The sequence below is a fragment of the Scleropages formosus genome, chromosome 12 (assembly GCF_900964775.1).
Source record: "Scleropages formosus chromosome 12, fSclFor1.1, whole genome shotgun sequence".
Classification (NCBI taxonomy): Eukaryota; Metazoa; Chordata; class Actinopteri; order Osteoglossiformes; family Osteoglossidae; genus Scleropages; species Scleropages formosus.
Genome location: NC_041817.1, coordinates 6696009 through 6711922, shown reverse-complemented (window position 1 = coordinate 6711922; position 15914 = coordinate 6696009). Strand labels below are relative to the sequence as shown.

The following is a 15914-nucleotide window of genomic DNA, read 5'->3' as shown; positions in this document are numbered from 1 at the left end:
CATTTCCCCGAAAAAAGTGCTATATCATCACAATCAGTTCAGAACACAAGAGTAATTAGAACAGTATACAGCAGTAGTGCAATGACTAGGAATTGTCCTACATTGTGAAGGTTCTCAGTTCGAATCCCTCTCCCGCTGCAGCTCCGCTGATCGAGGTATTTACCCTGCTGTATGTATAAATCATTGCCAAGTTGGCTATGTGACACTGTAAGCCATCTTGAAAAATGGGCGTCATCCTAAGATAATAACAGCTACCAGTATAATTGACTGTTGCATTCAAGTGTGTGTGTGGATATTTAATTGTGCCGGCATTATCACTATTAACTTATTACTTTAACACTTTCTGCGTGTACGTGTAGCAACAGGACACTGGAGGAATGGACCCACTCCCATGCAGTGTCGGAGTAATCCAGCTGATTGTGGCGCACAAAGGCAACAAATTGGAGCGCCCTGCTTCTACAAGCCTGGACCGACTTGAAAAGCCTGTAGAGTACATACATAGGCATCGGCTCTCTGCGCCTCTGTGTACATTCGCGAAGGCGAAAAAAAGTGTCTCGGAGCTCTATATGTTCTGGCGTGGACTTGTCCGCCGAAATGCTCCACCGACACAGATTAAGCGCTGTTTTGTTTGTTCGCTGCTAGGAAAGATGTGCTGACTGAAATATGCCCGTGCGGGGACCTATGAAGTCTCCAGCCCTGTTTCAACTCAAGCCTCAAGCAAGGCTTCTTTTGGTTTTTTTTTTTTTTTTTTTTTTTTTTCCTCCCGCTAAACAAAAGCAGTTTAACTAAAACGGTGTAATTTATAAATCCTCCGTAAGGACGTGAATTTTCTGCAATATTTTACAATTAATAAACCGAACCATTCGAACCATGCGAAAATCACTTACAAATTAGGAGTTGCTATTAAGAGAGGTAATTAAACGCTTTATTATTGCCGGAGCTGAGAAATATACACTGTATATATGTAATATATTTCTGAATAGAGGCATTAACGGTTTCTGGTGTGAGTTTTGGCCGTGCTGAAACATTTCTGCTCGTCTGTGTGACAGCCCTTTCTGTGCGACTTTCCGCTCGACAGCCGAGCACATTCCTACATAGTCGTCCTCTTTATCAGCTTCTGATTCTTGTCTGTTATCACCTAAGTATTTACAAAGGACGCTTCCGACGTGCCATTGATCAATCGTGCTCGAATCACCGGCAACATCGGATAAAACAGAAAAAAATAAATAAATAAATTCCCTGAAAATTATTCTGCGTAGACTGTTTGATCTTTAAGACAGAATGTAACACTCCTATATATATATGTATGTATGTCTGTGTGTGTGTGTGTTCGTATAAATTTACACTGACACATGGCATTCGGACCTCAACATTAATTTCATGCAGTTATATGTACACTCTGGATAAACATGACCGACAGAACTCGGTAATGAATTTACAAGATGAGGTGGTCTGTGTGTGTGTGCGCGTGTGTGTGCGCGCGTGTGTGTGTGTGTGTGTGTGTGTGTGTGTGTACACGGTACTGTGTCTATTGCCAACTCCTGTTCAAGCCTTGGTGTCCGCATAACGAAACAGATGAAAACAGTAGTTGGCATACGCTTGATTGCACATGGACAAACATCCAAAACAAATAGAGCTAAAGCAGAAAGGAAAACACTGCCTCTGCTAACCAGGTTATCCCATTAATACCTCGCTGTTTCGCCTTGTTATTCAATCTCTCGGGTGTAAATTAGATTAAATCCAGTTGCTGTCACAGCCGCTGAGCAAAATATAACTTTTGTGTTACTCTCCGTTAATTATGAACCTTGATAATCTGATAACCAGTGAGATAAAGGTCAAGTGCTTAGCAAAGAGCGACTCTTACTGCCTTACAAACACAGGAGATTTAATCCTACAGTCTTTAATGATAGTGGCTCGAATCGTTTATTATGAACCATTTTGTGCCCGGGACATTCGAAAAAAAATCTTTTTCGTGGCATATTGAAGCCCTATACAATGTAAACATAATTTCAAAGGATGTATCATTCAAATCAATATCACTGAATACGTGCAAAAGTGTATTGTAAGTACGTAGTACGTTGAAATGTTCAGGGCATGTAGTCAAATGTTTTATTTTCTCATAAAATAGAATCCAATTTCAGGATGTTTATTGAGGTAGCCGAGCCTTATAAACGGTCATTAATGAAGCGTTTCCACATCATACAATGTAGAAACGTACAAATCATGCAGTAAGCCTTATGATCATAAAAGCAAGAAAACAGAAGAGTGCAGACAAGTCATGATTCTCATACCCACACTATATTGCCAGTTAATGTTTAAACCTCCAGCTGAAGAGCAAAGAGTAATTATAAATAAACGTATCACGTAAACGTCCCACGGAAAGGGCAAAATGAGGAAAAATGACTTTGGTGGCGGACATCCGCGATGACGCTCAGTGAATACTAATTTGGCAGAGTGATTGACAAGGTGCTATTCAAATAAAACACGCCGTGGAAAGCGCGCGCGCTGTGTGTGTGTGTGTGCGTGTGAGTGTGAGTACGTGCGCGTGTTTTCTCGGGCTGCGCGCGCGGGAGGCGTGGAGCTCCCACTCCTGACATCCCCCTCGCGTCGGCGGTGGCGGCTCGGCTCGGCTCGGCTCCTCGAGGCAGCGCACTGGAGACTCTCGTGACATCACAGAGAGACACCGCGAACGGGGGAAGTTCGCGACTCAAAGAACGAACAAACCCTTCTGTGGATGTGAACTGGCAAAATCCCGGAGACCCTGATTCTAGTTCGGCGGCGCGATTCTCCGCACACTTTGAGCGGCACCGAGGAGCCGCCTAAAATGGTGACACTTCCATGTGAGAGCTTGTAAATGGGAAAAAGTTACCTTCGAGACGGTGAAGTGCGCTACCTCGCCAAAGGGCCTTTACCGAGGGGATCTGTAGAGGAGCTCAAAACTGGCGCCCTTGCACCTTGGTTTATTATTTTTTTCTAGAGCGGGGTGTTCTTTAGTTAGCGTGGGAGTTCGCGCGTGAAGGAGCAGCAGGGGGAGACGGCTTTTCTCGCCGCGATCTCTCGCATATGGACGACAGCAGTCCTCTGTCTCCAAAGGCAAACGCTTTCAGTATTGCCTCTCTGATTGCAGCCGCGGAGCGAGCAGGAAACGCAGCGTTTGACAAACACGACACCGGCCCGGACAAGCAGGACCTGCAGAGCTGCTGCAGAGCCTTAAACATGCACTACAGCACTGTCACGCGGGAAATGGAAGGTATGAGCACGACTCCGCCACCGCAAGTATCAGCGCTGCGCTCTCAGTGCGGCCGCACAGCTGTGGCGCGCGAGACCTTCTTTACTTTACCTAGGCTTATTGCTTATAAGCAACTAGTCGAATGCACCAGTTCATCCTCTCTGGCTCTCGGCTGTGTCCCGAATGAATGCGATGCAGTGTGCTGTACCTTCGGTATTCAAAACGTGCCGCCATTGCAGGGGACGGCCGTCAAAATATTAATTTTGAAAATGCAATTCTTAGATCATAGTCAAGTTAACCGTTCCGCGTGTGGTGAGCGCCGGTGCGGAGAACTTGAAGCAGTTGACTATGAACTTAAGCAGTCTGTTGGGCTGCACAAAATAATGCTGCAAGAAGAAATGGTCTGTGGGATTAAAGCCGGGCTTTAAAAAAGCACACAGCGAAGGTGTCGAACGTCGAGATCTGCAATTTATTACATCCAGGGCTATGTACAGAGGGGCGGGAATATGGGGCTCATTGTATCTTACGTTTTGCTTGCAAAAAAAAAATGATCAAGAAATGTATTTATTGATAATGTCGACGTTATCGGTTAATGTTGGCAGGACACCTGAGGGTGCCGAGATGAACCACTTCTGATAAGTAGATATGTGAAAATAGGCTGGACCCAAGTTGGCTATGTGTTTGCTCGTGTGCAAAAGGTGTTTGTTTACCTTGTAAACGGGGTACACTGCACTGTGCCAGGCACCCTGTCTATTGTTATTGGGGTCGATGTGGGCGATACCCTTATCCCATAGTAAATGGGTGCCGGAAAGCCCGTTAAAAGGGGCGCACTTCTCTGTCAATCAGCCTCGGCCCAAGGCGAGGAAAGGCACATTACCTGTAGTTCCTTATCTAAATAGAAATAAGAACCGGTTTTATCATGAAGGGGAGGCCCTCTGTGCGAGATAAGAGAGAGGTCTGGATCGCACTGCGGCACACGGCGGTCGCGCAGCGCACAGGCCGCTTGGAACTCCGCACATAGGCGAGCGGGAGAGACGAACCACAGTCGACCCTTGTTTTACTTTTCGTACAAGATTACGCATTGCCGAATAAGAGTGATGTTACTGAAACTCTCGGCGCCGTAGAAAGAGGAAGTAGAGCGGCAGACAAGGACGCTTCGTGCAACAAAAACGTTTTTCCATGTGGAAGTCGCATCGATAAAAACGGGAGCAGCGCTCGCTCGCTCGCTTTTACACACGCGGCGCACAAACGAAGATGTTAATGTGCACCGCAGGCAAGGATTAATGGAACGGACGGACGAAATGAAGAAGCATTTTAAAAATTGATTTGTTTTTGGGAGCGTAGTTTGTTTCAATTTCAGGTCTTGTTTTACCGCCCTCCGTAGAGCCCGTGCACAGTACGACCACCTTTTTTGGGATGATTTCTGCGATTTCCAGTCCGTGGCTCACGCAGCTCTCCCACTTTTGCGATGTTGCAGCCTTCACCACCAGCAGCCTGAGCAGCCTCAACACCCCGGGGAGTTACCACCTCTCCCCATCGCCCGGAGACCCTTACAGCCAGCATGAAGCCCACTTCGAGCCCTGCTCGGCAGCGCAACACTCGTACAACTACTCGGGTTCGAACCCGGCCCAGGCCGCGCAGAACGATACCGGGCCGTCCAACTGCTCCTCATCCTCCAACTCCACTCCCAACAGCAAGTCTCTGGTGAAGAAGAACCCCAAAGTGGCCAACATCAACGTCCAGCTGGAGATGAAGGCGCTTTGGGATGAGTTTAACCAGCTTGGGACGGAGATGATCGTGACGAAGGCTGGACGGTGAGCTCTGTACTAATAATACTATACGGTTCAATCCCGGTTTACCCACGTTTACAATCCGTGCCTTACTTTTTTGTACGCATTTATTTAAACGATGCGATGGTGTCGTCTACTACTGCCGAACGCACGATCTCTTCCGTTTACTGCCTTCAACGTGTTTCCAGCATTTAAAGTAAATTATAGCAGTTCGTGTACACGAATCAAATATTTTATTTGCTACAAAAACAGATCCTATCTCAAGTATTAATAATAGAATACTTAACTGACTGTCACACACTCATTGGTGGATAGAAGACGCTACCAACAATTATTTAAATGTCATTTTTTTAACAGAAAATATACATTATAAATACGAAAAGATGGCAAATGTGGAATTATGTGTCTTTTACTACTATTTATATTATGATAATTTTTAATACGAATTGTTAAATATTAATACAAAAAAATCCTTCGATTTTAAGATAGGTTGCATTAGTTTCAGTAGCAAGCACCCTCCAATAAGTAACTAAAATAAAAGCACGGGGATACACACTCGAGCACTCGCAAAATATCATTGTGGATGCTATATTTTATTTACCAGACAACCTTTTCCAAAGCATTTTTTAGATAATCCATTTCTTCAACACGGTATTCTTCCCGCATCAATTCAGAGTAAGCACTTTGTGATACAGCAGGAGGGGTGATTAAAATTTAAAATGCCTCACAAAGTATGAGAACCATAAATACGATGCTTTGACATATGCGAGTGAGGACAGAATGCCGTGCTTGTTGATACAGTGGTGTTTTCATCATGACAACATTAATTGTAAAGAATTTCCACTGACTGTGAGCGACTTAACTCGCTGAACCTCGAAACAAAGAGTTTTGTATTTTTTTTTAATGCGAAATATTAAAACGTGAAAGGAAGGTGGGTTGCAAGAAATATATGACTAAATACAAATAGAGCAACCGGGGGAAAAGACCGTTAAGAGATTTAATTGGGCTTTTGTACATTTCCTTAAATCTCTGGTGCCGAAAGAATGGAAATATGAAGGCCATATAGATATGACATTAAAGTTTCTATAGGAAAATACCGAAACACGTTTAAAACGACAGTCAGATCTCGAGAGACACGGAAAGGAATTAGTAATATCATGTGTGGCGGAATTATTCTCGTTTCTCTTTTTGCTGCAAAATGTGTACGACAGAACTCTTACACATAAGCTCCAGAAAGTTTTGCACGCTACAAATCAAATCCTTCAGTATACCGCACTTATTCGCTGCGTCATGTTAAGATGAGGAAGGTGCAGAAAGTACTCGTGCCGCATTTTTAAACCGGGAGAGGCGCCACGAAAGCGGCCCGTTGGGATCACGCTCGGGAGAGCTTTATGGTGCGAGGGGGCCCCTTCAGCGCGCATGAGAATATTACAGTTCCCGTGAAAACAGAGGATGCGGCACGAGCCCAGCAGATTGTACAAACAGATTGAGGTGGGCACTGCGGTGGTCTGGGGTGACCTGCTGTTCCTAGTGGAAATTCACTGTGATTCTGCACTGTGGGTCAACTGGCTGCCCGTGCCTTCAATAGCAACAGCAGTAATAATAATAACAATAACAATAACAATAATGATGACACGGACGGGTTTGATTTTGGTGCGCGGCGCGCTGAAGGAGCTGAGCATGAGCAGATGTCAGAGGCCCCTTTCTGGTGCGCTCTCGGCTCACACGTCCTGTAGCTCAAGCTGCGAGCGCTCTTTGGGTTCTAATTCTACAATAAGCTGTGTTCATAATAAGGCACTGAATTTAATACTAAGAATCAAAAGCGCACTGAATTTAACACTTGATCGAACTATTAAAAGTGGATCAAATATGTGTTTATGTAAAAATCAGAGTTTTACTGTCATTGATCTCCTCAAAGAAAAATAAGATGTTAAGCACTGAGCATCTTTTCTCCATCCAGGAAAGTGCGTTTTCCTCCCATTGAGTGAGGTTTTGTCAGGTTCCGATATTTTTTCTATGAACGATACAACAAGTTATCCAAACGTGGATTGTACTCTTGACAAAAACACACAATAATGAGACACTCAGATGGACTTCATGAATCATGCGAAAGAAGGTATTTCACACGTTGCTAACAGCCCTTACTGATGTGCGCAACGCTGCCTTGCTGTTGATAGTCACGCATAGACGATTGATAAGATCGGAATTTTTCACAAGAACCAAAATGAAAATTTTGTCTTGCTGCTGTTCTTTCAAAGGGGAATTTTCCAGTTTTAAGGCACCTGTGGTCTTTCGAAACACGAATCCGAGAATCAGCCGTCGCCGGTGTCAGAACTTTTTTTTTTTTGCATTTAAATTTGCAAGCGTCGGTTTCAGGCAATAAACTGTACGTTTCACACACCTTGGGGTGTTCTTTTGTCTCAAGACACGTGTATTCAAGGGGTCTATTGTTTTTCTATAATTTTTCCATGTATTAAGTTAGGCCTAATAATAGATTAACGTGTATAAAGGGAATAATAATAATAATAATAATAATAATAATAATAATAATAAATGGATCGTTATACAAGGTGCCGCAAACAGGAAAGTGTTTAGGGCTGTGAATTTGCAAATTGAAGGTTCTTGGTTGGAACCCTGCTCAAGTTGCGGTACCCTTAATCTTGGTACTTAACCTGAATTACTCCAGTAACAATTTCCTGCTGTGTAAATGGATAAATAATTACTGCAGTAACAATACCCTGCTTTATAAATGGATAAATCATTATAGCGCTGTTTTTTCTACCACTAAGTCACCTTGAATAAGGGAGTCAACAAAATAGAGATTAATAATAACGATATATAAGATGTTAAGGATATGCTGAAAGCACTCTGCCTAATAGACTATGAATAGTCACCATAAAACATGAACTGATGACAAATGTGATGTTCTGTTTGTGTATTTCTAAGCACCCATGTGGTGTGCCATCTTTTCTAGAAGTCTAGTGTAGGAAGCCCAAACACTGAGGCACCTGAAGATGCTGGAGTCACTGTTACCTATCTGTTACCTGTATGTTACCTATGTGTTACCTACGCTCCTAGTTCTGGGACAGCGAGGGGTCCAGATGTCATTCCAAAGGTACTGAAAAGAGAGAGAAAAAGGCACTTTAAAATGCTACTTTACACTCACAGATCCTCAGCTTCCCTGAACAATGCCCCTAATTGAGCATTATTTTCAAGATTGATGCTGCCCAGTGTTTTTTTTCTGCCAGTTTTAATAAAACACCTGGAAAAGCCTACTGATACCTATTGTCTGCACAATGGGTAGTAAGAAAAAGAGGCATCTAGGCAGAGCAGAGGTGGTGGAAAAAACGAACATTCACATTTGGACTGCACAGCGGTTGGATTTTTTTTTTTAATTTCTTTTTTTTTGTGCAAAGGCTCGAGTTCACTGAAGGTAGCCAACCACAACACTTACTTCTGTCAGAAATCCAGCACTTCTATATCCTGGACTTCACCAAACTATCCATTTCAGTATTTTTTATTTTTCTTAATTAAGGAACATTAAACTTTGGATTGAAGGTGTGTATGAACATCTTGAAGTTTATAGATTATACTAGAAAATGCATACTCAGCATGGTCAACATGTACAAGTTTATTAGTAGAAGACTAGACTATTGGTACATCTAAATTTAACTGAATGCCTTATTCCAACCTTAGTCTACTGAAACTCTGAAACTTTGACATTTAAAGTAATGCATCTTTTTTTCCTTATACCTTTTTCTTTGGGTCCTGTGACTCAGTCTAAAGTAATTGTATATTAAAAGAAAGAGGCCAACAAACATACAGGATTATATTAATGAAGACAATTCTTTAGTGTCATTTAAGTTTTGAAATTTTTAAAAGATAAACGATTAATAAGAACTAATGAAACGCTGAGTTTTGTCTTTACTTTTCCATGTTATTTTTGGACTTTAAAAGACCAGTTACAGGTACTTTGCCGAGGTCTATACTGAGACTAAAGTTGGATCCTTGTAAATTTAAAATGTGCAAGTTTGGATGTGCGCCACTGATCCATTGCTGGAATACAAGTCGTTTTAATTAATATAATAAAGTTTTTACGTTGCTCAATTTAGAAAAAAAAAAACCCACACAATCCGATTAAGCCTGTTTAATACAAAACTGGGAAGACAACTTAACTGAACACCTAAAATTACTAAATGAGTTAATTTAAAAAAAAATAATAATCCGTATATTTTTTTCCATTTTAGGAGGATGTTTCCTACGTTTCAGGTGAAGATATTTGGAATGGATCCCATGGCCGACTACATGCTCTTAATGGATTTCTTACCGGTCGACGATAAACGATACCGGTACTTTTAAATAATATTTCCCCCTTAAATTTCCTCTAATCATAAACAAGTTTGGATTAAGAGGTACGGTGTGTGTATGTATTATATATATAAATTATATATATAGACACACACACACACATATATATATATATGAAATAGAATACGTGTTTTTTAGGTTCCAATTAAAAAGGGAGGTACAGTACTACGTTCGCATGGAAGGAATATTTAATATTATTATTATTCCTTCTGTTCCCGTGGGAAGCTACGCGTTCCACAGCTCGTCGTGGCTGGTGGCCGGCAAAGCGGACCCCGCCACCCCGGGCAGGGTCCACTACCACCCGGACTCTCCGGCCAAGGGCGCGCAGTGGATGAAGCAGATCGTCTCCTTCGACAAACTGAAACTGACCAACAACCTACTGGACGACAATGGTCACGTAGGTGTTCGCCAGCTCCTTAAATGCTCTCGATGGCTGCAATGTGTGAATCATCATGGACTTTCTGTGCGGCGTATTCCCGAGCTGTCAGCGCTATTCATTTGCCCGCAACCAATTCAATTAACACTTTAGGCCCGTGTTTATATCATTAAATCACAGACGTAAGGACCATGAGTGTAAAGGAAAGTCCAGTGTGTGTCCCCTCTCGATTTGTTCATACCTCCACTGAGAGCTATGGGTCAGTCCCCCCCAAACCATCGCACCTTATCATAATGTCACTAAATTAAAAGGATCGGTCACATTAGAGACAAACGCCGGGATTTTCCACTGAATGTTAAACTGGGTATTCATGTGTAAATATCTTCATCAATGCCGAGCTCTTATTATTCAGACCTGTGCAAAAATATTAGAAAAAAATATTATAAAAATATTATAGAAATAACACCACGTACGACTGCGTTTCAAAATACTGCAGCTGTAACAGCAGTAAATGGTAAATATAATTACTAAGCAGTAATAAATAAGAGTCCTACTCTTGTCAGTGTATATTAATTTAACTCAATTTAATTTAAACGTTTTTTTTTTTTTCCCTTTGCGTGTCCTTTTTGATGAGCAGTGTACCATTAGTGTTTCATGTGGCCGCAGTTTACCTCCTGTGGTACACTGTAATTGTACCGTTATCGTTTTATTGCTTTACAGGGCATATATATATATATATACCACAGGCTGTTTGTTTTCACTGTAACTGTTTTCGTGTAGTTCCTCGGCACGAATAAAGGTTTTACATGTCCATATTCCTGAAGATGGGGATTTTAAAACGCCTTTAGGGAGAACAGTTTCTGTACGTATTCCAGTTACTAGATGGTGTAAATAATTACGTTTCTACTTGTGTTGCAGATCATTCTGAACTCCATGCACAGGTACCAGCCGCGGTTCCACGTCGTCTACGTGGATCCCAGGAAAGACAGCGAGAAATACGCAGAGGAAAACTACAAAACGTTTGTGTTCGAGGAGACCCGCTTCACGGCCGTCACAGCCTACCAGAATCACAGGGTGAGTGGGTGGCTCAGTGGAACAGTGAGTGGGTGAGTGGGTGAGTGGCTGAGTAGCGGCGGCCGCCCGCTGCACTTAGTGCCTCTCGCCGCCGCTCGAGGCATCGCGCGCAACACCGTCTCAGGCGCACAAATAAATCACGGAACTGCCAAGATTAGCAAATGTAAACACGTGATGGATTTAAGGCAAATAACATAAGCAGGTAGTCTGTTCCTTTGGGCTATTATCACCTGGTGGTTACCGGTTCGAATACCCATTTCTCGGCTAAATAAAGTTCAAAGGGGGCACGCGAGGTGGGCGGTGGCGCAGCGGGTTTGACCGGGTTCTGTTGTCTGTCGGGTCTGGGGTTCGAGTCCTGCTTGGGGTGTCCCCTCCCCCTCCAGTCTTGCTCGCCGCCACCCGCCTCGGGACAAGTGGTTTCAGCCAGTGGGTGTGTGAATTAATTAATTCTGAACTTATGATTCTATTCTAGTTCCGATGTCGTTTCTACTCATTCGATTCCAACGCTGCATGTTACCACACATCTGTCAAATTAATGTGTGGTTTAACAGGCGAAGAAACTTATTTAGCACAATATAAATTAAATGGTGTAAAACACACATTTCTGAGTACTGATTGCAACTTAAAAAGAAATAACGACAGCAATAGCGGCACAAACTGAAAACACGTTGGCCTATCTGTATTTATTGTATTTACTGTATACTATTGATACAGCAACAGCAATGAATATTCCTATTTCTAATGAAATGAGGTTCTGCAGAACTGGATCGGTAATTTCTCAGTGAAACACTGCAACAAAACAGTCTATAATAAAGCGCTTCAGTTGCAGTTTATTCTGAACGCACAAAAAGTCGTTTGCCTGACCATTTTTAAAGATGTAGGTCTATCCTAGAAAATAGAGCTTTCTTTAATTAACGCAATAAATTTGACAGCTGGCAGAAATAAAAACAGGTGACTGACGCAGAGGCTTGTATTAAATGTAAACTACAGGTACAAAACATTTACTTATTTACCGAAAAGCATGCTAAATATGTGGCGTTCCGACGTACACAAAAAAACAAGCTAAAAATCGGCATCTCAATGTACTCGGACGTTATTTGGTCCACGAATATTGAAAATAAACTCAAGAGTGGTTTCAACACTGCCGAATTTATTGTGCGCAAATACAATGAATGAGAGCTGGGGCGCCAACAAAGTCCGTTAACCCTAATTACCATAATCATTTCTACATAATTACAATGTAAGGTACTACCGCATTATACGTTTGGGGAAGTTCAATAAATGTGTGTAATAAATGGTTTAGTAAGTTTTTTTTTTTTTTTTTTAAAAAAAAAAAAAAAAGAAAAAAGGTTCAGTAAGGCTGCACTCAGATGTGCGACTTCTCCCCCGCGTCTCCCCGCCTTTATCACTTTGACCCCTCGGTGCCCGACTTTGTCCGAGGATCCTCCGTTTGTTTTTACACTCTTTTACATCGCAGATTCACATCGCTCTACCCAGACAAGCGCACTACACCGCGACTTAAAAAAGAAGGATCCACCAATTTAATACAACGGATTCTGATGTAGCACAAGGCATGAGCACAGTGATGATCGCTGTAAATGACTAAACTAAAGTGCGTCCTTCCCAGAATTATGTATGATATAGGAATATAAAATAGGCAGAGTACTAATGTGTTCCCCAGTACAGTACTGCATCTCCATTAGTATCACTGCTATGCTTTTTCATCGTCCCGTTACATTGTTACACCCTCATCATAAGAATTTTGTTTGTTGCATTTTTTTGACGTTTGTTTTCGAGATCTTCATTTATTCTTGTATTTAATGGTTTGTACTGCAATATGCCATTCTACCTGTGTTACTCTTTTCAGATCACACAGCTGAAAATCGCCAGTAATCCTTTTGCAAAGGGGTTTCGAGACTGTGATCCAGAAGACTGGTGAGTGAAACTTTGTGATTGTTTGCGATTTAAATCCACGCAAAACAAATTCCTCTAGTAAAAGTTCACTTAATTATTCAGATTCCATTCTGTTTTAACCTTAACCTGTTTAGTTGTCTTAATGAAAAAACTTGCTCCTTTTTTTAAAAAAAAAATATATATTGCTCATTTATACAAAAACCACATTTGGCCAAAGATTCAGATTAAACAAAAGAGTTTTTCTGACAAAAATTGTTGTCATATGAGTAAAGTCATTCATGCCTTTCATGGAAACATCTAGATCTAGCAATTTAAGTGGTGTTCTATGATTTTGCATGTGCTAAAAGTAGTGAAATGACTAAACCACATTAATCACAGTAACACACCAATGTTCACCATGCACGTGGAAATTCATTTATAGCTACAAGCAAAACAGAAGCAGTGAGGATGGATGCAAGACAAAAATTCTAATCAGAATTAAAAAAAAGTATCTCCATTTTTGGCTACCCTGAGCTCTATGGAAATATGCTGGTTCTTTTAACCTTCTCTACTCCTGTGCCTCAGGCCCAGAAATCACAGGCCAGGCTCCCTGCCAATAATGAGTGCCTTTGCCAGGACAAGGAACCCTATGTCATCACCTCCGCAGCAAAATGGCACAGAGAAAGGTGGGATTGTCTTACATTGCTTGGATACTACATTTTTATCTTAGTCACTAATTCTCAGATTCATTCTAAACAAGCAGTTTTTGTTCTTAACCTTGATGGGCAAAGTTTTAGTTTGACCTTTTTCCTGCTTGGTTCATTAATGGAACAGACTGTTGTTTTCCAAACTTTCCAAAATACCAACATTTACACTAAACGTGAAAGACACAGAACAAAAAGTTCACATTATGGCATCAGTCTCGTAAATAGATTAGATTTATGACTTTGCGTTGGCAACATAGTGTCCGGTATATCCTAAAGTAATATATTCATTCAGGAGTCACCAATTACAACTTTAGTCTCACTGCTGTTTCAACTGTTTCTGTTCTCTTTTTACTTAGATATGCTTTTATGTATCCCTGTAGATAAGTATATCATTATTGTAGTATTTTTCTACTTCTTTCACACTTTATTACTTTAATATTGTTCTGTTACCTTAAATCCACCACTTCAAAAAAAAAATAGTATTCATAGCACTTTGCTTTCTGTAAAAATTCAGAGAATGAAACACTCATCTTAATTTGAAGCATTATTAATAACTGACAATGTGCTTAAGAAAACAGAAATGAACTCTAAACAGACCCACAGTTAATATCCAAGTGTCAGTACTGTGTGTGGCTGCCTCTCTGATCCCCATTCCTCCTTGTGTCTCAGAGGACAGTAGGCGAGATTACGACCGGGACCCGAGCGGGACGCCCATTCACGCTGACCCAGCTCACCAGATTATGTCCCGAGTCCTCAGCCCCGCCTTGCCTGTCCCAGGGGGGCTCCACGCAGTCCCGCTCACCTCCAGCCGGCCCAGTCCCCCTCATGAGCTGCGCCTGGACACGCACCCCCAGCCACCCGACACTCTCCACCACCACCCCTACAAGTACCCCACCACTTACGAACACTACCTGGGGGCTAAGGCACGGCCGTCCCCCTATCCTCTGCCCAGCATAAGAGGACACGGCTACCACCATCACATGAACCCTGCCGCTGCCAACATGTACTCAGCGACCAGCACCCCAGCCAATTACGACTATGGCCCCAGATAATGCTTGGGCTTTGACACAAGCTCACTTGGCACACTGCAACTTGACCAGCGCGAGTGAAACTAAATGCACAACAAAACACAATGTTGTGTACGTGGTCAGTGCAAAAGACAAGTGTCGAGAAGGAACTCCACTGCGGATGGATGCTCCTCGAAGGCCTTCTGTATTTACGGAACAAGGCTCAATTTTGCCTGAAATACACAGCTTGGCCATGCGAGCGACACGGGAGGACGCTTCTACCGTCTCAGTTCTAACAGCTCTTCAGTGGGGCAGCTTTGAACATCACCTGTGGTCTAAGCAGTGACCTACCCTGCAGAAACACCAAACGGATGCTCTTATAAACATGAAATTGCATTATTTTGGACTGGAATTTTAACTTTGTTTTGGATGCACTTTTTGTTGTTGCTTTGAGAGAAAAAAGCCATACATTGTATAGTCTTGAGCCCATCAAGCTTCTAGGTAGACAAGATATCTGCATGTTGAGTTCACTGAGGGCAGCTAAAAAGCCAACAGAATGGTGCTGTCTGAATCTGTTTGAGAACTTTGCTTCAGCCACAGATTGAACAGAGAAGTGCTGCAAGAGGCCCGTAAAATGGCACGGAGTTGAAAACCGTTCGTAGAAGTACAAAAACTAAATGAGACACCATGCTTGTGCTGTAACTGAATGAATGATGCAAGTGAATATTAAATTCTTTCCTGTAAATGAGCAGAAATCTTTAGCTGTCCCTTTATTCTCTCACACATAATGAAATAAGAAATCATCTTGTCCAATTTTATCTACCGCTCAACTCGTCTTGCCAGAACTCACCTGATTTCTTCTGCATCCATATGCAAGGAAAATGACTATCAATGGATTAGTTGTACTGTTTGTACGGTCTGAGAACAGCTCTGTTGTCAGCTCATAACTGCAATGCAGTGACTGGCTGTACTTTCCTGCAAATCACTATCACTCGTGAATAAGTGTATTATTCAATAGTAAACAAGGACATGGGGACAGCCGGAAGCAAAGTGGTTTGCGCTACTGCTTTGGATCTAATGGTCGCAGGTTTGATCCCCACCTGTGGCTGTAGTACCCTTGAGAAAAGGTACTGACCATCAATTGTTCCAGTAAAATTCCCCAGCTGGTAAATAACTGTAAGCTTGTAATAATTGTAACCTTAACATTGTAAGCTGCTTTGGACAAAAGTGTCAGCTAAAGGAATAAATGGAAAAACGTCAATCCAGACACATGTGGTCCTGTGTAGCTAAAAGTGTATGCTCCTTATGTGCATGCAGGTGGATTCATACTTGGCCATAACAGACTCTTAATTAGGAAAAAGGGCTTTAATTTCATTAACTCCAGTTTTGGTTGCTGTCCCACATGCTCTGATCTGTGCTTCTACATCCTTGTGTCTGTTTATGTGTGGTGGGGCTGACACAGTGCATCAG

General features: G+C 42.1%; 1 protein-coding gene across 2 annotated transcripts; it reads left to right on the top strand.

Moving 5' to 3' along the window:
• The first annotated feature begins 2496 nt into the window (after positions 1–2496).
• On the top strand, positions 2497–15542 carry tbx1 (T-box transcription factor 1). Of its 2 annotated transcripts, XM_018762553.2 has the most exons (9): positions 2497–2840; positions 3128–3250; positions 4707–5043; positions 9267–9368; positions 9613–9784; positions 10682–10837; positions 12705–12772; positions 13316–13416; positions 14107–15542. In XM_018762553.2, exons 1-9 carry the CDS (start codon positions 2825–2827, stop codon positions 14487–14489), a joined length of 1458 nt encoding a protein of 485 aa, XP_018618069.1. In that variant the 5' UTR covers positions 2497–2824; the 3' UTR covers positions 14490–15542. The 2 variants fall into 2 exon arrangements, with proteins under 2 accessions (XP_018618069.1, XP_018618068.1); XM_018762552.2 differs by having other exon boundaries at positions 2497–3250.
• The last annotated feature ends 372 nt before the right edge of the window (positions 15543–15914 follow it).

What these genes read in the sequence shown, in the direction of transcription:
- tbx1 (XM_018762552.2), top strand. Translation starts at nt 3,064, where the DNA reads ATGGACGACAGCAGTCCTCTGTCTCCAAAGGCAAACGCTTTCAGTATT. An exon ending in TGTCACGCGGGAAATGGAAG is followed by an intron (nt 3,251 to 4,706) that starts GTATGAGCACGA and finishes GCGATGTTGCAG; the next exon opens with CCTTCACCACCAGCAGCCTG. An exon ending in GTCGACGATAAACGATACCG is followed by an intron (nt 9,369 to 9,612) that starts GTACTTTTAAAT and finishes TCCCGTGGGAAG; the next exon opens with CTACGCGTTCCACAGCTCGT.